Source organism: Pinus tabuliformis, chromosome Q (genome assembly GCF_031772625.1).
Source record: "Pinus tabuliformis cultivar Carrire ecotype Pingquan chromosome Q, CPIR1, whole genome shotgun sequence".
In the NCBI taxonomy this organism is placed as follows: Eukaryota; Viridiplantae; Streptophyta; class Pinopsida; order Pinales; family Pinaceae; genus Pinus; species Pinus tabuliformis.
The window spans coordinates 1,116,862,009-1,116,886,727 of record NC_142296.1 but is presented as its reverse complement, the minus strand read 5'-3'; the positions used below and the strand labels follow the sequence as shown (position 1 = coordinate 1,116,886,727).

Here is a 24,719-nt window from a genome sequence, read left to right as displayed (position 1 = left end):
TTGACTTTAATTGACATCTATAGAGGACCCTTGATTTAACCGCACTCCTCATATTGTTAGGTTCAACCTTTATACACGATTCATCTATTTTGCTAGGGGGTTAACATATGGCTGCAAGCAATGGAATCACAAATTTTCCTCTCTCGTTCCATGTTTTCAATTCTGCTCCAAAATATTAAAGGTTTCAATTGGTACTCTCTTACAAAGAATTTTCTTGCTCAATTTTCCAGCATAGGAGACCCTTTGTTACATTTAAGGTTCTTCAACCTTTTATTAGAACCCTATATACATACAGCTCTCCGATTTCCTTTGTATAATTGAAGTCGTAGCATGAGCTTCTTCTGTTAAGACAAAGAGACCAGTATTTTAATTCTAGGTTTTCCTTTTTGATACTGTTGTAATGTAATGAAGACACAATGTGTCCAATGGAACAACTATCCTCTACCGTAGATTTAAACTGATTATTCTTGAGCATTTTTCATTTTCCTAAGTAATGAATGGCTTACCCTTTGGGTTATGCTTGGTTTACACTTTTTCATACTATAGGCTAAGAATATGTAAGAGTTTGTATTGTTTTCAAGCATATAAATATTTGAATGACTTTACTTACTGTCATCATTTCTTCCGCCTTTATTTTTTCTCAAAAAATCAATGAAAGAAAACAACCCCAAATCATTCTCAAGTGGATTTTGTACAATGTTTGTTCAATGATTTAGGTATGTTTTCTCTTTGAAGTTCGGAACATAGTTCTAGTTTTATATTGTTGCAAGTCTTGATAAGACTAAAGAGGGTTTCTTTCTGTTAAACCCTTTTACAAATCTGTTCCGAAAAGTTTTTGTATTAATATTAATGGATTGTTTCCCCCTTTCAATCATCTGTAATTGGTTATTCGACATGTTATTGTAATTATTAAATTACTTGTTCTTATATCAGTGTTTTGTTGGTGTTTTGTCCCACCATAGTTACATTTATAATATATATTATACTGTTAACTTGAGTTGTAGGTAAATGTTCTTTAAATTTGGCACCACAATATCGCTATCTCAAGCATTTTAGTATTTTCACACAGCGTGTTCATGGAGTTATGATGGTTAATGTAAATTGTTATTTATGCTAAGGGTTTCATTCTTTGGTTTGTTGTTCCTTGGAGATGTTATGCCATGTATTCCAAATCGGACCCTGGGTTGCTAGTTAGCACAACCCGATCTAGGGTTTAAACTTGTGTCGATGTAGAACCCTCCTCTGACCCATCATTCTCTTCAATCATATTCTGGAATAATTTCTTAGTTATTTTTCTCTGTTAACTTCCATCTGCAATGGTTAGTTACACAGGTACAATTTTCTGCACAAGTCTCAACAATACTTTCCTTATCAAATTTATTATTATAGTTTATTTCCATCTGAACTCCTATAGAGAATTAATGCATAAATTTTTTTAAAAGAAGAAACACATGAATACTTTTCCAACTAATTCAATCATGCAGTACACGTATTCTTACAAAACAACTACGATGTTAGTCAACAACAAGCAATAAATGCATAATTATGTCAACAGGCTATTTGGTTGTTCCATGCCCTAGAATTATTCTTTATTTTATATACTATTTACAACAAATGTCATTATCTCCTTTTTAGTTTACTTGAAACACCGTAGGATTAGATTATTATGTGTACCTTTATCTTTTTCTACAGGCAATTATAATATAAACTATGTCTGTATTGGCTGAACTTACTTTAATTTAATTGAACATTTAACTTCTGATCTTATTAAACACTCTGGTGTTCTAGTCTTTCCTTCTGAAGTCAGGACCGTTCTAGGTTATTGTTAAATAGTTTGACCTGGAAATAGCCTACTTCACCCAATTTTTTAATGCAAGAAATACAATAAATATTACATACACTTCACCCGTTTCTTTTATGAATTAAATATAATAAATCTTACATACACAGAGTGAAAAGGTTTCATCAAAATAAAGTTTACCAACATGAATAAGACAAAAAATAACTCATCATAAATATTAATTCGATTACTTATCTTTATGCACTGTCTGGTCCAACCACAAAATCACATGAATAGGAGTGCTCCACCCAGCCAATGAGAATGGCAATAACATCTAATTCTCCCCTCGAGCCAGTTTCTTCCCAAAATAGTTATTTGACAGAGATCACTCAAGTCTTTCTAGGGCATCAAGACCTTACTAGTCTAGCCCAAGAGCTTAGACTTACATCATGTCTTAAGGATCCCACTGTCCACCCACCAGCTCAAGGATACCCTAAATGGCAGTTTTTTGCCAACCTTCAACAACATCCTGTTTTAGGTTCTGAAGCTTGAAGCTTCTACTCCTCTCCTGGACCTCCTTCCACTGGTACCAAGACTCCAAGTTTGCCTCAATTTTTCTTCCCTCTCACCCTCTTGGATCCCATGTCTCAACTGAGATTATTTATCTCTTGGGAGAGTAATAATTGTCTTCTAACTATCTGGTGAATGAAACTTTCTTTAACACTTTTCCCGTAAGTTTATGGCTAGCCATAGCTTATATTCTTTATTCAAAGAAATAAAATAGCATTTATATTTTACTTCCCACATTAGGTCTTTACCTAGTCCCACGGTTTTTACCAAGTCATTTGCTGTAACAAAACATTTACAACTTTATTGAGGGGTTTTACATCTTCCCCCTCTCAATCGAAACACCATCCTTGGTGTTTTATGAATCTTCAATAATCGAGAATATGTATCTTCAATAATTCATAATACACCTCGCATATATAATCCTCAAATTTCCAGGTAGCCTCTTCTGGCTAGATGTTTTCCAAACTAGGTAATCACTTGCTTATGTATCAGGTTTCCTGCTATGCTCGAGAATTCACTGAGGTTCAACGAAGATCACTTTGTTTGGTTCAACGTACATCCATGATCATTACAATCATTAGTTTTACTTGTCAATATTTAAGGATACCATTTCAGTATTCATTACAATGCTATTAGTTGTTATATATATATATACACACACACCAAGTAAAATATCACCATTATGCATTATAACCCAACCAGGGCTGGCAACCTGCACTGTTACCAGCATCCTTAAAAATTCATCATGGTAGATTCTTTTACTCACCCAGTAACAACACTGACTGACAAGGCCCACCACAATATTCCACTATAAGCTTTAAACCACTGAGGTGTCAATTTATTTTGTACAATTTGCTTCACAATAATAATATGGTCATAACCACTTATTATCATCTTATAAGAAATTACAACTAGTGCATTTTGTGCGAATTCCAATATTATGTATACTTTAGTTATCATATATAGAATTTAGGGTAACATTCCCCGATTATATTCAAGATGATCAAATTCTTGTCCATATTATCTGAGTAAATTTAGTTATTCCCATTTCAGTCTATTTTACTTTTCCTCTCTCGTGCTAACCCAAGATATTTTATACTATATATATATATATATATATATATATATATATATATATATATATATATATATATATATATAGATATAGATATAGATATAGATAGATATAGATATAGATATAGATATAGATATAGATATAGATATATATATATATATATATATATATATATATATATATATATATATATATATATATATATATATATATATATATATATATATATATATATATATATATATATATATATATATATATATAGATAGATATGTATGTATGTATGTATGTATGTATGTATGTATGTATATTTTTTTAGTGCCAATCAAAGGTCCTCTTACCATACTATAGGCTATATTACAAGTCGCTGATATAACTTATACGCAATTTTGTTATGCGTATTGACTATTTCACACCTACCATATAACATATTTCTTTCTTCATATATCGTGGTACAACTCTCATCCACTTCATTCAATCAAAGGGGTTTTAATGTATTTGACATGTAAGGTTCATTGGAATATCGATAACAATACTCCTATTCCAACCTGAGAACAATTGGTTAGCTTATTATACCCTCATACAACAATCTGACTTGGTATTGTCACAAGCAATATTTCCTTACCTTGATCTCATGATGTTTTGGGTCCAATGTTTGTTTGTTTGTTTTTTTTTTTTTTTTTTTTAGTATGAGATTCACCATACTTTTCAACAAAACATTGCCACACTTCATCTTACCAATTACCACTTATCCCATCCTTGGTTTAAGTGGACCAAATCTAGTTTGTGATACTTATCTGCTAGTGGTTTCATACAAAAATCAAGATTTAACAATTCAACTGGTTTCGTTTGTTTCATTTAACCTTCATTGGATCTTTACTAGTAAACCTATTAAGGTTAGAAGCATCAGATAATATGATAAGAACCCACTAACAATTTTTTTCAAGCCATGTTCAAATAACAAATCTCTCAAAATACTCATTGTCGAGTGCACCCATGTGCACATTGATATATCCCTAGAAATCATTCAACTTGCAAGGACCAAATTAAGAGTTTTCCATCATGTAGTTATGACTGTACTATTTAGCTTTTATATGTAAATATAATTCTTTGCAGTCCACTATTCTGCTCATAGATAAAATCTATCAGGCATCCTATTTCACCAATTAGATCAAATCTTGAAATACCAAAGTTAGCAACTATTTCAGTCAAACTCCCTTATTGGGATGTTTTAGTCGATCTTGAATTTTTGTAGTTGTAAATCTATCATAAATTGGACCATTCAGAAACCATTCCATGATTTAATGTTACAACCTATAACTCGTAGCAGTCTTGAGCCCTTTGTGCCTAATAAGTATGAGAAATTTCAAGTTCTTTGGACTCCTTTATCTTTCAGGTCCAATGCATTCTTCAAATAAATGTTTACATTGTATCCATTATTGCTTCCTTTACACTTGCTCAATTTAGTGCAAGCTAATATCCTCTGGGTATCAACAACATCATTTCAAAGTGTTGCCACATTTATTTGGTGTCTTAGAGCACCCATATTATTGTTATCATGTCATTTTCAATTAGAAGTCTCAATATGTTTCTTCTCCTTCCTTATTTCTAGAGCCAATCTGTGCATACTAAAAATATGATTTATACTTCCAGGTGTTAACTTAATCATATCGTAGTTCAATAATAAAGTGATTACAAACTTACATCATTCTTTTGGTTTTAAACAAGAATATATATTTATTTATTTATTTTTTAAACTTTGTGAATCATGTTCCATGCAACTATTCCCGACCCATTATGGTATAGCTTGCTTGGAATGAATTCCCATCCAATGTTACAGTAGCTTCTCAACGCACCCCACACATGAGTTTCCCTCAATTCTCTTCTATTTGAGCAAATTATTGGTTAAAGTGCCCAGAAATTACATAGGGTTCTCTCTCTCTTTATCCGGAACATCCAATAAAAAATCTGTATGGTGCATAATTAGTTCACATACCACATACCATGCGTCTATCCTCATTTATCTCAAGGATTCTAATGCTCTCATAATCATCATGACAACATCTATTGGTTCTTCTAGAATTATGAGAGTGGAACCATTAATTATTATGTATACATGAAATTTTTAGGTAAGCTTAACTCCCAACCTATTTGGTTAAATTTTCTACTCAGAATATCTTTTGACATAAGTTTGTCCTTTAACTTCACCCATACACTATCAGTTTCTAACAACTGATTAGCCCTCTTACAAGCATTACTTGTTATTTATTATATATGTGTGTTATTGATCTACATAACTCACTTTGGGATTTTCTATTAGACATATATACATATATTATTCCTAAATTATATGTTTATTTTTAATAAGGGTTCCACCCATTATCCATATATTTTCATGGAATAGGCTCTTCGTAGGTGTTCTCGGTACTCCTATAACCAACTGTTTCTTTCCTTATATTAGGTGCATACACAGATTGATGTATATAATCGATGATAATAATATCGCTTCCTTCATAATCTTAACAAAACCTTGTGTGCTTCACTTAAATTAGCGCATGGTCTTTGGTTAATAAGCCTCATTGTTTCGGATTCACATTTACCTAGAGGAGAGAATTTTGAACTTCTATGTTAATGCTATGATTTCTACAACATTCCGAGTGTCCACAAGATCTTTCTACTGATCTTTACGTAGGTCTATAAGAGGAAATAACTTGTACCATCATCCTTTACCTTGGCAACATTAGTCAATTAAATATTTTTATTTTCTATATGGTTTTATTATTTTAGGTATTTTAAGAGGCTACCCCATTGTCATTTTTTCTTCCAGCAATAGTGCTATAGGAGATGATGCTTCATCCCCTAAGTGCACCCATATCTAATCTCTTGAAGAAAATGTTTATGCCCTAGCTATTGTCGTCATTTATTAATTCCATGTAACATCAATTCTAGGTTGGCCCTAGGCCTCAAAGTTGAACCTATAGCTCTAATACCACATGTAGCATCTCCCCGACTTACCAAATATTTTTTTAACTTCTACCTCAGTAAAGTGATAACTTTACTATCATCAATGGGTCGCTTAACTTTATTACCCCTCAGTATTCCAGCGTATGGTTATGACTTAATTACAACGTTGGGAAATTAATCATGGCAACACTAGACCCAACCCTACTCGAATGTGAACCCTTGCATCAAGATTAGGCTCATAACCCAAAATGTAATATTCCATCGCTTCCAAGGTTGAGTGCTTAGCACATATGACACATTTAAGTTTTATGTACCATGTTCTAGAAGATTCCACCTGACCTGAACACTTGGTTCCATATCCACAGTTCCTATTTTCGAGGTCAATAAGACAGTTTACTAGGGTTTAGTTGTGGTAACTAATTTCCTCCCCAGCTCCTAGACCAATGTTCATTCGCACTCCTTGAGCTAGGGTTTCAAGATCTCTGAAACATATTTCATGGCAAAGGAGGGTTTAATCGAGGGTTTTTATCCGCCTTCAGGTAATTTACTAATGGTTCCAATTTTCTGAACACTGAGTTAAATGAATTCCTCAGGTTTTCTACAGTCTTTAATCTTGTTTTCGACATGTTTTCCCTTATAGGTACGTTCCAGTGTCTCCAATGCTTGACTTGCATCAGGAAGAGGGAGATCCCTAAGGTATCTCGGCAAGTAATAACCTTTGGTAGATTATCCTACAGAGATGTCACTCAGATTATTTTGTTTTACCAAAGATGAGTTTGGTAACTGTTCTCTAGACAATTATTTTGTTTAACAGGTTTAAAAGCATGGTGCGACTCAACAAAAACTACTAGAGGTAAGAAATTTCTCCTGTACTGTTGACTTTAATTGACATCTATTGAGGACCCTTGATTTAATCGCACTCCTCATATGTGATAGGTTCGGCCTTTATAGGATATCCATCTATTTTTCCAGGGGGTTTAGCTATGGCCACAAGCAATGGACTCACGGGTTTTCCTCTCTTGTTCCAGGTTTTCAATTTCGCTCCAAACTATTAAATGTTTCAATTGTTACTCTCTTACAGAGAGTTTTCTTGCTTGGTTTTCCAGCGTAGGGAACCCTCTGTTACATATAAGGTGCTTAAACCTTTTATTAGAACCTTGTATACATATAGGTCTCCGATTTCCTTTGTATAATTGAAGTTGTAGCTCCAAGCTTCTTCTGTCAACACAGAGAGGTCGATATTTTAATTCTAGGTTTTCCTTTTTGATTTTGTTGTAACGTAATGAAGACACAACGTGTCCAATGGAACAACTATCCTCTGCCGTATATTTAAACTGATTCTTCTTGAGCATTTTTCATTTTCCTGAGTAATGAATGGATTGTCCTTTGGGTTATGCCCGATTTACACTTTTGCATACTATAGCTTAAGTATATGCATGAATTTGTATTGTTTCCAAGCATATAAAAATTTGAATGGATTTACTTCCTATCAGCGTTTCTTCCACCTTGATTCTTTCTAAAAAACTCAATGAAATAAAACAACCCAAAATCATTCTCAAGTGGATTTTGTACAATGTTTGTTCAGTGATTTAGGAATGTTTTCTCTTTGAAGTTAGGAACAAAGTTCTAGTATTATATTGGTGAAAGTCATGATTTGACTGAAGCGTGTTTCTTTATGTTAAACCCTTTACAAATATGTTCTGAATAATTTTGTATTAATATTAATGGATTGTTTCTCCCTTTCAATCATCTGTAATTGGCTATTCGACATGTTACTGTAATTATTATATTACTTGATCTTATATAAGTGTTTTGTAGGTGTTCTGTCCCACCATAGTTACATTTATCATTGATATTGTATTGTTAACTTGTGTTGCAGGTAAATGTTCTTTAAATTTGGCAGAACAATATCGTTGGCTCAAGCTCGGTCCCTTCTTTGACTTTCTTTAGTATTCCTCCCCATCCGAGGTTGCTAGCATCACTATCAAAAATTTTGGGGAGATCTTCATCTGCCAAATAGAGGATTGACAATGTATGGACTTTGCTTTTGATTTTCTGGACAGCCTTAGTGTGACCATCTGTCCACGGTGATGGCCTTTTTTTTCAGTCTTTAGTTAAGAATCTTGTGGTGTGTTGTAAATCCTTTATAAAAATTACTAACATAATTCAAGCAACCGAGAAATCTCTGCAATTGCGTTTTTTCTGTGATTACATCTGGAAATTTACTAGCAAAATCTAGAGCATGCTTCTGCAAAGTTATCTGGCCATCTTCTATTGTATGTCCTAGAAACTTGATTTTGGTCTGGAAAAATTCCATCTTCTTTTTACTTAAAACTAAACCACTTCTTTTCACAGCTTGAGCAAAAGTATGGACATGCTTGAAATGTTCATCTATGGTGTTGGAGAAAATTAACACATCATCTATGTACATGATTAGCCATTCAAAATAGGGCTTGAAAATTTGATCCATTACCTTTTGGAACTTAGATGGAGCATGCTTTAGTCCAAAAGGCATTACATTCCATTCATAGTGCCCTGCTGGAATGCTGAAAGCAGTTTTGAATATGTCCTCTTCCTTGATAGCAACTTGCCAAAAACTAGACTTCATGTCGAATTTTGAGAATACTTTGGCTCCTGCAATTTTTTCAATTAAGCTTCCTTTATGTGGAATAGGATAAGTATCATCTGCTAAAACAAAGTTTAGAGGTTTATAATTTATAACAAGTCTGGGCACTCCTCTAATCTATTCTGAATGCTTATTTACATAAAATCCATAGCAGTTCCATGGACTGTTGGATTCTCGGATGAGTCCTCTTTGCAGAAGACTGGAGATTTCTTTTTGGCAGAGATTTCTATAGTCATAAGAAGAGCTTAGGCGTAAATCACATATAGAAAGACCTTTGTCGACGCGTTTCGAACCAACACATAGTCTCTGTTCATGGGAATTGCTCTACTCTTACAATGTTTTCCTTCATATCTTTCTATGAAAGGAAATTCTACTGTGTGTTGCTTTCTGTGCCAGAAAGCCTTTGGGTTTTTTGAAAAGCACTCAATCTCTAGGTGCTTTCTTAGCTCTGTAATTTTCTGTATGATTCTAGGAAGTTGGAGTTGTTCTTTGATTTTGATTGAATATTTAAAGTCTTTCATTTCTTCAATTTTTTTCTTTGACAGTTCTACTTCTTGCATTGTCTGTACCATTGTGGAAATTCTGGGAGTAGAAATATATGGTAAGGTCAGTGTTTCTAGAAATCCTTTATGATTTGGGATTGAAATGAAAAATCCTTCTTTTCCATTAGGCAATCTGGCTGACCCATGGGGTTCCACTGCTGCTAGAAACACATTCCCCAATATGCAGTATATGGGAATTTCTCCTACTGCAAATTTTGATTTCATACAATATTTTTCAAAATAGATGGTGGCAATAGGAACTTCATACTTGAAAGTTTGAGTTCCAACCCCAGTTACTTGTTGTGTAGCCACCTTCCAGTGTTTAGTTGGGATAATCATTTTGTTAATAACATTGATATCCGCACCTGAATCAATCAACGTTCTTAAAGTGAAATTTTCTCCTTGGATATCGATGGTCAACAACACATGATGTTGATGATATTGGATTTTCATTATTTTCATTTCTCCAAATCCCATTCTAGAATAGTATTTGTCTTCGTAGATCTCTACATTAGCATTCTTAATAGGTTCCTTCTTGTTTACTATCTGAGAGATCTGTTCTTTTAGGCTAGCAACTTCTTTTTTTGAGATGGTATATTTTCGTGCTAACTTCTCCCAAGGTTAAGGATATTGGCTTGGTATGCTCCTTGTTTCTTTGAAAAGATCTGGTGTTCTTTTCATAGGAAGCATCTACAAATAGGTATTTAACCTAATTTTTCTTTGAACTACTGCTGCCCTATTCTTTGTGCATTGTTTGTAGAAAAGCATCTAACAACTTTTCTTTTATTTCTCCTTTTGCCAACATTTTGATGCTGGACAAGACCTTTGATTCATCATCTTCAATGGTGTGTGCCATGCATATTTTTTCTTTTTCCTTATTTGGCTTGAGTTTGGTCTTTTCTTCTGAACTGAGGGTTGATTTTGACTTTGAATTATCACAGTTGCAATCTTTAGATTCTGTACATTCACATTGTTGTATATTTACATGCCCAATGCTAGAATCAGAATTATAGGAGGTAGTGCTTATTGTTTTTGAAGTGCTGCAGTAGTCATTTTTCATTAAATGCACTTCTTCTTTGAAGGTGATTCCAAGAGACCTCCTTGTCTCTTTTTGGAACCTTCGTGAGGCAGCTTCTTATGCTTTCTTACCTCTATTCATCTTAGATTCTTTACCTTTAGGAAATTTATTTGTTGTATGTCCCTTTTGGCCACATAACCAACATAATATTCCATCATGTCTTTGTGTTTTAAGATGGATATCTTTTGGTTCATAATAATGAGTTTTAGGGACATATTTGTAAGATCCTTTCTTGTGCTGGTTTGTTCTGTAAGCACGGACCTTTGAATTTTTTGTAGACTGCCTCTGGGCCTTTTTGCTGCTTTTCTTACTCTTTCTTCTCTGAACAATTGGATCATCAATTTCAAGCCCATACTTACTGCAAATTGATTTGTTGTCTAGCATTGTTGACAACTTTTGCATTGATTTGTTTACCCTCATGCTGGTGCAAAGTCTTACCAGTGCTTTGGTGATGTTGCAATAAATTTCGCCCCAAGTGTATGCTTCAAAAGAATTCTGGAAGACTTCTTTCCTTTGGATATACTCAACGAATTTAGAAGGTAGAGCAGCAAGATAGATCTTCTTCCATAATGCATTTTGGCTTTCTTTTACTTCATAAATTCGTTGTGTCCAATCATGATGAAAGTCTTCATATTGGGACATTTTTTTACACTTGAGGTTCATTAGCACCATCTCATGCTTGTTAGCAATCTCAATTGTGGCTCCACACCAGTGCTCAAGAATGAAGGAGGTGATGGCTCCTATCATATTGCTTTGTGGAGTACCATCTTCATTTTAGATGATATCACCTTCTTCGTCCTTAACTACTTCTGCTTCCATTTCTGTAATAAGTGCAAGAGATGATTCAACTTCCCACCATCTTTGCAATGTACTGGTAAAACATTTTATAATTGTTATATAGGATTCGACTTGTGTTTTACCCGCATACACATAAGCTTATATTTAGTAAACATTTGATCAATCATTTGCCTGATTTGACCAGTGTTGAGATTGCCATTGTTCCATTCTTTATAAGAGCCAGTCTAAAAGGTGTAAGTTTTTGGAAGTTTACCTTTACCAACTAGGTTAGGGGCTGGATATTTGGAAAACTGGATCGAGAGGGGCTCATAGATGGGAAGTAAATGATTTTCAGAGGACTCGGGATGTTCGGTGAGTAGGAGACTTTTGGTGAGCTGCTGGGAAATTTCTCATGTAATTCTGGTTTCTCTTTAGGGAATAAAAAGGGATTTTTTTCTACTTTCTTAACATTGGATATTTACGGGGTGGCTAAAAAGCATAGAAGAAGGAATGCGCTTATCTTTAGGTGCTATGGAAAGGTTTTCGAATTTCTCAGCCAATTGTCCCATAAGATTGTTAGAAGTTTTGAATTCAAACTCTACTTTATTTTCTATGCTTTCTATTTGAACAGAGGATTCTCTAACGAATCCTTTCAAAATAGAAACAAAATAATTTACATTGTTCAGATTATTATTTACATCTTTTACAACAAAATATAGGGAATCAAAATAGTCCTTATGGTCCTAAGTTTTGATTATGTTCATTTATAATCCTTTAAGAGCAGTGTTTGTCCAATTTATCTGATCGCTAGATTTCTGTATTCTTCCATCAATACCAAGTGCAGTTTCATCTTTGGGGACCAAAGGAATAGCTTTTGCTGCATTACTAGACTCACCTAACAATATTCCTTTGAAAGGTGGAAAAGTAGTGGTAGTGTCTATCTTGGTTCCATCATGGCTGGTCGATGAATTTTTTTGGGCAGAAGATACCTCTACATCTGCCATGTGAACTTCTTGTCCTTCTTCCATTTCTTTCCAACTGTAAAAAGAAATCCAGGAATATGTATCTTCCATGTATTGTTTCCATTGTAAAGATATATTTCTTTTCTCAGCACTTAGTGTGCTTATATTAAATGCCTTTGAATCAAGATGAGTGTATAAATCCTAGTTTAACATTCTTTTCATCCATTCCGGATCAATTTTGTATTTTGGACATCCATCCATTAAAGAAAAGAACTTATACATTTCTGGAATAGAAGGCTTTTTGCAGTCTTTAGGAATATGATTTTCAAATTTGGATTGTGGAATTATACTATCAAGACGTTCAATATATCCTAGGCCATATCTAGGCATTCCAGGGGAACACATCCTACTGAACATTCCAATAAGCCTTGAGTCTTCGTTTTATAGAGTGGGAAGTTCATGGATCAACATGATGGTGTCATGAGGAAAAGGAATGTTAGAACATTTGGGATTTGGGCATGAGTTAGCAATAGTGGTTGGTGGAGCTTCTCCTATGGACACTAGATAATGAAGACCTTTATGAGTGGACACTTCCAATGGATTTTGTTAACCAAAATCAAACATCAGATTGTCTTGGGAAAACCAATGATTGTTAGAAGAATTTACTCAAAGGCTTGGGACACCTGTGGAGCATATGATCATCCAGCACTTGGGAGATTCCCTGGTACAAACACACTAGGGACATAATTAAATATTCACGGGTTCACGTGGGCTCCCGATATAAAGCATCCACAATGTACAATAAAGTCTTGTCTCTTGACTATGACAGAGACCGGGTTTTCTTTCTTGAGATTCCCGACAAAAATCTCCCATATCTGTATAAAGAAATTATAGTTTTCATGGGATTCTCTTAAATCTCCACTTTGTATAGTTGTCCTGTACTATTCCGAGACTCAGAGCACTTCTCCGACTTTTGGTGTGATTTGATCCACATCTCGGAATTATTGTACAAAAAAGTATGGTCTACCAGGTTGTCGGAAAGTTGTCCCCTTCTCATCCTATATAAGGAGAGGAGTAAGGCTCATTTGGACACCCGAGTTTTGGAGAGAGTGGAGTCTGAGTCTTAGAGAAATTTCTAGCTTTGTGTGTTCTGAGTCTGAGAGTTATCTCCCCGCTCTGCATCTGCGAACAATCTGTTCGATTTGCTTGCATCACAGAGAAATATCTCTTTAGAGTTGAGTTTGGAAGCTTGCGCATCAAGGCCTAAAAACCTTGGTGATAACCTGAAGGGTTTCATTCTTTGGTTTGTTGTTCCCTGGAGATGTTTTGCCTGGTATTCCAGACCAGACCCTGGGTTGCTAGTTAGCACAACCTGGCCTAGGGTCTAAACTGTTGTCCCTGTAGAAGCCTCCTCTGACCTACCGTACTCTTCAATCATATTCCAGAATAATTTATTAGTTGTTTTTCTCTGTTAACTTCCATGTGTAGTGGTTAGTTACACAAGTATAGTTTTTTGCAAAAGTTTCAACAATACTTTCCCTATCAAATTTATTATTACAGTTTATTTCCATTTGAACTCCTGCAGAGAATTAATGCCTTTTTTTTTAAACAAGAACCACATGAATAATTTTCCAACTAATTCAATCATGTGGTACAAGTTTTCTTACTAAACATCTGTGTTGTTGGTCAACAATAGGCAATAAATGCATAATTATGTCAATATGTTACTTAGTTGTTCCATGTCCTGGAATTATTCATATTTTATATACTGTTTGCAACAAATGTCCTTATATCCTGGTTAGTTTATTTGAAACACCATAGGGTTAGATTACTACGTGTACATTTATATCTTTTTACATGCAGATATAATATAAACTATGTATGTACTAGCTGAATTTACTTTAATTTAATTGAACGTTTAACTTCTTCTCTTATTAAACACTCAAGTGTTCTAGTCTTTCCTTCTAAAGTCAGGACTGTTCTAAGTTATTGTTAAATAGTTCATCCTGGAACTAACCTACTTCACCCATTTCTTTTACGCAAGAAATACAATAAATCTTACATACACTTCACCCATTTATTTTATGCAATAAATCTTACATACACAAAGTGAAAAGGTTTTATCACAATAAAGTTTACCAACATGAATGAGACAAAAAATAACTCATCATAAATATTAAGTCGAATACTTATCTTTATGCATTGTCTGGTCTAGCCAAAAAATCACAGGAATAGGAGTGCTCCACCCAGCCAATGAGAATGGAAATTATGTCCAATCCCCCCCTACCCCCTCACCCCAACCACCCCACCCCCCCCCAAGACAATTTCTTCCCAGAACAGTTACTTGACACAGACCACTCAGGTTTATTCAGGGTATCAAGACCTTACCAGTCCAACCCAAGAACTCAGACTTACAGCTTGTCTTAAGGATCCCACTGGCCACCCACCAGCTCAAGGATACCCTAAATGGAAGTGGTCTGCCAACCTTCAACAACATCATGTTTCAGGTTCCAAAGCTTGAAGCCTCTACTCCTCTCTTGGACCGCCTTCCACCGGTACCAAGTCTTCAAGTTTGCCTCAGGGTTTCTTCCCTCTCACCCTCTTGGCTCCCTTGTCCCAACTGAGATTATTTATCTCTTGGGAGAGGAATAATTGTCTTCTAACTCTCTGGTGAATGAAACTCTCTTTAGCACTATTTCCTGCAAGTTTATTGCTCGCCATAACTTATATTATTTATTCAAAGAAATAAAATAACATTTATATTTTACTATCCATCTTAGGCCTTTACATGGCCCCACAATTTTTACCAAGTCATTTGCGGTAAGAAAACATTTACAACTTTATCGAGGGGTGTAAAATGTATGATTTATTCTTTTCCTAGTATATCAAGGATTTGTGCATCTTAAATTTAAAATAGAAACAAGATATATTTTCTCTTAAGTACCTTTTTTTAACCCTGTTATAAATAGGGGGATTTGAAGCTTGGATCTCTTAGTTTTCACAGATTCATATTACTTCAATCACCAATTGAGTTGCCCCCGGGACCTCTCTAGTACATTTCAATTTAAAATAGAAAGAAGATTTATTTTCTCTCAAGTACCTTTCCTTTGTAGGATTCCACAGGAAGCCATGTTAAGAAAAATACCTAAATGAACATGATCACTCTTTTAACAATGTTTACTACTAAGACGATAATTTTATAAACATGTTAGAAAATAAAAAAAGATGGTTTAATGAGATGACTATGTATTATTATTGTTATATTAAATATTGTATATATACTAATTATAAAGAATTAAAATATAAAAATCATATATTCTAATAATAATTTAGTTTTAATAGCTTGACATCTTTGATTAATAATGATTTTTTGTCTCATCAAGTTATAAATGACAAAAAATACCACTAGCTAATGTAAATAGCCTTAGAGAATGCCAATGAGTTGAGATTCAACTAGAGCCTAACTGCCTAACTGAGTTACGATAGGTTTTCCCACTTGAATATGTGTGTGTGTGTGTGTGTGTGTGTGTTGGACGAGGGGGGAAGCGGTTGAGGAGAGCCAACGTAGATCTATCTTAACTCTAGATCTATCAAGCATCGAGAGGAATCAAATCTCTCAAAGTGCAAACCTCTTTTTTGTGTGAAAAAATTGAGGAAAAGTTTGCACCTCGAGAAATTTGATACCTCTCGACGCTCGATAGATTGAGAGTTAAGATGGATCTACTTTGGTATATATATATATATATATATATATATATATATATATATATATATATATATATATATATATATATATATATATATATATATATATTTTAAATAACATTATAATTTAGTCAATTCCTATGATTTTTTTAATTTTAGTAAATTAAGATCTGTGATGAAGTAATTGTTTTGATGCTTGCATATGTTAAATTCCAGATCAATGCGGGGACACACCACAAGAAATAAATACTTCAATGGAAAAAAAATCATAAAATGGATCATAGATTCATGGAAGTAGGTTATAAATTACTCCATAGTATGGAAAACACTATCGTCAACTTTCCCGTTGATCTGTAATTGGATTGTCTTGAAGGTTAAGGGTAGTAGGAGCATCAGGATTGGTCAAGATCCTTAGACCCGTGCAAGTGGATGATACAAATTACCAGACAACCTGAGAAGATCTTTCCACCTGAAATACATCTTCCGCCTGGAAGGCATTCGGTCGTATCTAGTCTCGATTTGGGGAAGTCAAGGATGGTGATTTAGGGAATCCCTTGAAATATAACGTGTCAATTCCAATGAACGGAAATATTTTATTGATCTTTTAGTTAACACTATGACTAGACTATCCGAGGAGGACAAAGATAGTATGTCTTGGTAAAAAACACCAGGTTTGGTATTTTCACAACAAAGTTAGGATATACAACAAAGATGGAAGAGGAACTCACTAACAATCCAATTTGGTGGTGGTGCTTTGTCAGGAAACACCATAGCGCATCAAAGTGAAATATTGCACTATGGCTAAGTCTGCACACATATTTATTAACCTGGGATAAAGGATTGAGTCGGGGACGACAAGGCTCGAGTTGATTCTTGTTGTGTTGCAAAAATGTAGAAACAATTTTTCATTTATTTTTTGAATGTCCCTACTTGAATAGAAAGTTTGGTCTCTTGCAAAAGCCTCTTTTAATCTCATGCATGCTAGTTTGGATACAACCATATTGGAGTACAATCTTTTGGAGTGGGTATCAGACCCATCAGTTCATGAAATACTTGTCTTCCTTGCTTCTTTTTCCACACCATTTGGTGGGAAAGAAATCTTGCGTTATTCCAAGAAAAATACATTCTTGAAGAGATTGTGATGGGTGCCATCAATTCATCATGAAAATATTTCAAATGTGAGACAAAGCAGAAGAAAACAAGAGTCTTGATCATGCCTATTCTAGAGGCCAAGATCCCCTAGGGATTTTTGAATGGAGCAAGACAAGGACAACATTCCATCTGTTGTGTCAATGCAGTTTTATTTTTCAGTGAACTCCATTACATGCACATTCGATATTCTCTAAGAAGAGGTTCCAACTCTAGGGTAAAACTTTCATCCATATAGGCGTTGTTTTAAACAACAAACTACCACAACTTAAAGAAATTGCAAATCTTAGGTCACATAAAGATGGTGGTTGATTGGATTAGTGAAAAATAGGCATCTTTGTGCCCAACGTGTACCATCTCCTCAGAGTTGTCAAAAGGGAGATCCAAAAGTTGGAATGATACACATGCAAACACATATATAGGGAACAAACTAGTTTGGCAGTTAACCTTTCAAAAGATGTTATCCAAGGTCGAGTGGGTAGACCAGACTTGAGTTACATGAGTTTAAGGAAGGCTAGAGCCTCGAGGCCATCATGATTAACTTGTAGTCTTTTGCATGGGATCAAAGAAAATGGGACAGTTGGTACATGTCAAAAGTTAAATCTAGATAATCATGTTGGTAATCTATGTTTATTTATTTATTTATTTATTTGTCGATATGCAAAGTTGTTACAACTCAAGACAAACCTATAAGTCCCCGGGATATATATTTCCTTTTGAAATAAATGATTTTTTCCAAGAAAAAAAAAAGTGTTTTAATAGTTGTTGTGAATTGATACTTATTATAAATTAATACTTGTAAACATTTACTAGTCATTTAACTTATACGATTAGAATAATTTATATGATATGTATCAATTCCATATTGAACATAAAAAGAAATGCCATTCCTGATAGTGAGAAAAAACATTTTTCAACCCAATAACACATTAAAAAGGAAAAAAAAAAAAAAAACTATGCTTAAATTTATTAACACATCAATTATTTCCATTTAAATTAATTAGTGCCAAGAATGTTTGTTGAACGTCCCACCAAGTAAGAATGTTTGTTGAACGTCCCACCAAGTACATAATGTATAGCAATAACCGTGGTTAAGTACAACATAATTTATGGTTTGAATCCTTGGTAATTTGGGTTGCTTGTGGGATTTGAACTGATGATTCAAATTCCAAGGTTCTAGTAAATTAAACATTTCCACTTCCAGAGCGGGGGCAAGTCCCAACTCTTACATGTTGCTAAATATTGCTCTTCATTACTGTAGGGTCAGATTTCAAGAATGTTTTGCATATTTTTTGCCAAATGTCTCTGTCAGGTTGGGCATCATCCTTCGTCTTCTCCTGAAAATTCAGAAAAACGCGCACCTGTTCATGAATGAACAGCTAATTTAGCTTCCATGTTTCATTTTCAAATGTCTTCATCTTGAGAAATTAAACAAAAACTGAAAGATTAAGGACTTGCTCTAAACTTACTTCCGTAAGATTCTTATCCAAAATGCTATCTACGAGATGAAACAAGATGTCAGTGGTATATTCTGGATGGCCTTGGATGCCCATTATTTTGTCACCCAAACTAAACATTTCAATGTTTGTTTTCACTGAGGAACCCACTACCTCTGCGCCTACTGGAACTTTATACACCTGTTCAACAATTTTGTTTCTGTCAGAGTGTGACAGCAACTAAATCAACTATAGACTTTAGAATTTAGAAGGCCAAAGCTCACATATTATTGCAAATGCAAAACGAAATCTGTGTGAAGGAAGAATACCTTGTCTTGATGGCACTCAATTATACTAATCACAGAAGGGATGTTCAAACCAGGATGCTTTACTGACAATTTATCAGAGACTCTAATTTTCCTCAGTCCAATATCCCATCCACCTAAATTTCTACCAATTTTTCCTCCCAAAGCTCGACACAGAACCTGCTTGACAGAGAACAAGAAACCTGTAAGTAATTAAATGCGGCGTTGAAGGTACTATACATAACTAAATCAAGAAACCAAGAAAGGGTGAAGTGGATAAGAGTACCACCTGGTGGCCGAAGCAGATACCGAGGACCTTAATGCCCATTGTATACAGTGTCTGCAACAAATTGCAGAGTTTCAAGATCCATGCATCGTTTCCGTGGGCATCATAACGACTCCCGGTGACAACAAAGCCATGATAGTTGCACAGATCTTCTGTTGCAGGAAATTGGTGATCAACAACCTTAAACAAATCCCAAGTTTCCTCTGGTTCGCTCAGCATGTTGGCAAAGAGAGTGAAATATCCGCCATATCTTTTCTTCAAATAGCCCTCATCAGGAGCACACAACAGAACGCCAAATCTCTTAGCCATTCTCAGACCTAGATTTCTTCAGCGCGGAGATGAGTAGCAATGGATGATGAGGAGGGGCAATATATAGGGGTATATATGTGGAGACCAGCAAGTAATCCGTGAGAAGAATGTTTTGCTGTTATAAGCTCCGGGACACACCCATGTAACCATAATTTTAACGTGGAGCTAGGAATGGGGACATTATCTGCAAAGTTGCTATTTTTTAAATACTCTTTTTGCGCAAATTTGTAAAATGAAATTGTGAAGAGATAAAAATTATTGGTAAAAAATGGTTCTCTAAACCATAGGAAAAATGATTTTATTTTTATTTTATTTTATTTATTTAATTATTTATTTTTATTTTTTTAAATCAAAATTTGATAGAGAATTTTTAAAATTTGAGTTTAAGTTGTTTAATTTATAAAATTGGATTGTTTTATGGGCTTTTTAAGGTGTTAAATTGTTGAATATCAGATAAATCAGCGCTCATGTGTGTTTAGTGACATGTGCTTAACTGTTTTTCGTGGATTTGTTTACTAACACTTGTGAGTTTTGGTGTAATCACAATTGTGATTTCAACAAGTGGTGTCAAAGCCAAATGTCTCGAGCTTGAATCACACTCGGCTCACGTGTGTTTCATGACATGTCCTTAATCGCCTCTAGTGGATCCATTAACTGTGTCAAGTATCCAGCTCTTCACGTGTGTTTCATGATATGTGACATGTGCTTAATCGCCTCTCGTCAATCCATTAACTCTCTCGAATATCCAGTGCTTCACATGTGTTTTGTGACATGTGACATGTGCTTAATCACCTCGTGTTTTGTGACATGTGACATGTGCTTAATCACCTCTCGTGGATCCATTAACTCTCTCGAATATCCAGCTCTTCACGTGTTTCTGACATGTGCTTAATCGCCTATGTGGATCCATTAACTCTGTCAATACGTCCATAGATTCATGTTAAAATCATGATACAAGTTACAACATAAATCTATTTATGCATTCAAAAATATATTTTAAACAACAAAACATTAGTATTATTTAATTTGATTTGATTTAAATTTTTTTGTTATAAAAATTAATATGATGTGATTTGATTTAAACTTTTTCGTATGATTGATGTGATTAGATTTAAACTTTTTATATCATAGTTGTGATAGTATTATTTGAAGATCTCATCGAGAAATGAATAAATCCAAATCCTCAATATTCCTGTCTATCACTTTAATCAATATGCCCAACGTTAATATATTAAAAAAAAAACGCTATAAGCATTTACATGCTGCTTAGAGTTTGGTTTCTCCCATAACAAAAGGGAAAATACAGATTTTTGAGTAAGATCCCCACTACTTTTCAAGATATATCAAGATATCAAATAATATTAAAAAAAATAATAATCACGTTTATGGATTCCACACATGACGCACGTGAAAAATATGCAGCTACATGCTTTTGTGATTCAGGAAAAATGCAATATATATATATATATATAGTTGCAATATACGCAACGAATTTTGATGGTTATGTCAGGGATACTGTGGTTTAATTAAATTAATCATTAATAATGGAAGTGATTAATCATTAAGAATGCCTTTATCACCTTCATCGTTTACTCGTAGGTCAACCTCCATTACGCGCCCAACAATTTGGCCACCATCAATGTTTTCCATGCTCATTTTCTGTTTACCTTGGAAAAATGGTTTTTTTCACGCATTGATACTGTTTACATATTTTATTTTATTTTACTAAATTTTATAATCCTTTACTGTTAACGGTTATTGTCAACGATTCAATTTTGTCAGGTTTGTACATACTTCAGTATTTTCTCAAAATTAAGCATTTTATATATATATTATATTATTATGAAAATAGGTTTTTTTTAAGCTGTAATTTTATTAATTGATTGAATAAAATTATATGTGTATATGCTTTAAGCATATTTGAGTAAAAGGGTAGTCGTAAAATTACAAAATTATCTAAGTCTCAAGTATTTAGAAACATAAACCAACAAGTATTTAGAAACATAAATCAATAATTTTATTTTTTTAGTGTTAATTTAATTTTTTTAGTGTTATCACATATATACATAACATAAATAGCTAAAAAACACTCTTGATGTCTTTATTCCCGTTAGCTCAATTTGCAAAGAAAGAGTTTATAGGATTTAGTTATCATGCAAGTTAGGATTTGTTATCATGCATGTTATTATTAAAAAGAGATGACAAAGCTAAGATTAATGCAAGTTATCATTAGAAGAGAGTTGGATTGTTCAAAGTAAGTCCCGCATGTAAATATATATTTTTGTAATTTTTCATGTGTAAGATGGAAAATGCTTTGCATTTAAAAATTATTCTTATAAGAATAAGACATAGGTTAATGGGAGACATGATAACAACTGACTAATCCCTTAGTCAGTCTCAGATTGCACCTTCGGACTCACTAACTAATCCCCCTCCCACCATCATTGGTTGATTATTAATTGAATAAAAATCTCTTTTTATAACTACATGGCCTTAACTAGCCATGTGGCACTCGCTGAAGCCACGTGAGCTCCAAGGCACACCTTTCACCCAAAGATCACAATTGTTTCCTTTTTCTCTAGATTTGCGCCCCCCATACTCTTTTCGTGGAGTGGGCTCCGCAACCAACCTTATTTTATTATTTTTTTAACAAACTTTTATTACATTAATTATAGTTCAGGCTCTAAGGCCTCATGACCTGTACAGGCTTATAAATGTCTAGGCACGCTAGTCCCACAATATATTTAGTTTCATTACATGTGCATGCAGGTCTCATAATATCGTTCTGGCTTAGCAACCTAATTAATAATAGTTAATTACATTATGAATGGCAATTTATTACATCCCCCCTATTTTATGCATTGTCCTTAGTGCATTATATATCCACAATCTAATTATGCTGATGCAAAATGGCTTGAGCTATGGCTTTGTAGATGCAAGTTAATGTCCTCTTACATGATTTCATCCTAGAGTATCCTCCATCGGTCTGGTGCCAACAACACACCAGCATGACCTAGAGGTTCATGCCCCATGTCTATGAGCATGTGCTTCCAACATCACCAACATTATACCTGATTACCAAAACATTTGCAATATGTTACAATCATCAACCTTCTCCTTACTCTAATTCTTGGCATTTATGTTCAAGTTCAAGCATTTTCCCCTCCAAATGCCTATTAAGCTACTTATTTTCTTCATGGCAGTGATTAATCAAAGCATGAACTTCTAGTCGAACTTTATTCAAATCTGTTGCCAAGTTGTACTAAACTTCTTATGACTTGTGCCCCTGCCAAACCTTGTCATTAATATTGTCATTCACCTGCATGGGCCTGTGACTTGTCAAGACTCGTCAAAAGGCCTATCACAACCTGCATACAAAACTTGTCAGAAATCTTGTATAACCTATTATACCATTTGCTTCCATGTTATGCCACCTAAATCCCAGTAAACAAATATCCCTATATTCACCACGTAAGGCTCCTACATTCAATTCATGGCAACGTCACTACATGTCATTCCTGCATGCAATTTCTATCATGTTCTGTCACCATCATATATATGAACTTGCTTCATAGATAAGTTGTTGATTTTCCAATACTCATCCTGTGTCAATGCACAACTATACTTAATTTTCCTTAGAATACCAACCAACATTTTGACTGGTATATTTACCTGAATCAACTCTCGATTAGTTTTTTACTGCTAATGATAATTCCTTGTTCACAAAACCAACAACCGACCCCTAAATATCCTATTCTTTCATATTTCAATTCACCAACCATATATCCTAATATATAAAAATAAAGCATGTAACTGAATCGATACGTATCTTGTAATAATCATTGAAATGTTGACTCCATAACTATTCTAGCCATAAACCAGAGCCATCAAGCCCTCAGATCCACCTAGGATCTCAAACTAAGATGCATTGAATCAAGTGTGATCAGCCAAACAATCACACTCTTGTCAGTTTCAGAGTCCAATCCTGGGCACATTGGCTAATTTAACCACTAAAGCATCCACTTTATATGAAAATGCATTAATCACGATGCTCAATTGCACTTGGCCTTCTAGGTCCAGGCATCCCCTTCTCTGACTAACAATCTTTCAAGTGATTCATTTTTCGAACGCCTTCATGGAATTCAAGGGTACAAGCCTACAAATCTTATGCTTCATGCAATTGTTATCCTGATAGCTGAAATACCAGCAACACAACAACCTTGGTTAGCCTTTATATGTGTATTGCATAAATACTTCAGCCTAATGCAACTAAAAAACATGCATTCAATGCACATTCGTGCATATACAACACATAACTTTCACATCAACTTTAATATCATAAATACAACAATGAGGGGGTTAAAGAAATTGTCTTGCTTAATTTCTTCCATAGCAGGATCTCCATGGTTGTATGGTTTCCAGGTTGTTCCCCATTATTCATGTCTAATTTAACAAACACCTGTACCTCCCATAATTGTTATGATTATAGTTGTACCTATTTCCACTTCCATGTCATACTAGAAACTAATTATTCAATCCTTTTGATGTAACTTCCCTTATTACTATGAAGGTCATCATGACTCTGTAACCTTCTAGGGAATTTTATTCAATATTTCCTTCTCAAAGTACAATTATGGGTTCAACGTCTTGATCTTCCGGTCATTAGCTTTCCATTGACTGTTCATTTTCTAATTTAGGATTCCTAGGCTGAAAGATATTCCCTCTAGAATTCTTAGGCGAACTACCAATTTTCCAATACTTGTAACTTCCCTTGAGATTTTTCATCACAAATGTCACATAATTTCAAATTTAGGGTTTTCCAAAATGGTGTTTTGCTCAATGGTTTCTTTTGACTACTTATTTGCATGATTTAAACCTTCGAGCTGTAAGTTATGCCCTATAGAATGTCACAACCTGCTAGGCCATTTTGGCCCCTTTAGGACTCTTCTAACTTTTCCTCAACTTTTTACATAATTTATGGCCTCATATTAAAATTCTAGGTAGATCATGGCAACCTTCTTGGAATTACCTTTCGAGTGACTAATCATATGCGAAAATCTGATAACTGAGCTAAAAGTTAGAGCCCCATGAATTATTTCCTCTTTTTCACCATTTCTTCCATACATGAAATTCAAATCTACTTGCTTTAGAAACT

At 34.3% G+C, this 24,719-nt stretch overlaps 1 protein-coding gene across 2 annotated transcripts in view; it reads right to left on the bottom strand.

The window, feature by feature from the left end:
* LOC149223434 (gamma-glutamyl peptidase 3-like) overlaps positions 1-19,578 on the bottom strand; it is a 113,769-nt gene extending 94,191 nt beyond the window's left edge. Inside the window, exons 1-4 of one of the 2 annotated variants that reach the window (XM_089383296.1) lie at positions 19,259-19,578; positions 18,994-19,149; positions 18,698-18,865; positions 18,272-18,589 (exon numbers count right to left, since the gene is read on the bottom strand). In XM_089383296.1, the coding sequence (XP_089239422.1) occupies positions 18,464-18,589; positions 18,698-18,865; positions 18,994-19,149; positions 19,259-19,564 (756 nt within the window). In that variant the 5' untranslated portion in view covers positions 19,565-19,578 and the 3' untranslated portion in view covers positions 18,272-18,463. Of the gene's footprint in view, positions 1-18,271; positions 18,590-18,697; positions 18,866-18,993; positions 19,150-19,258 lie in introns of those variants that run through there. The other variant, XM_089383297.1, reaches the window with a different exon arrangement.
* Between the last annotated feature and the right edge of the window lie 5,141 nt (positions 19,579-24,719).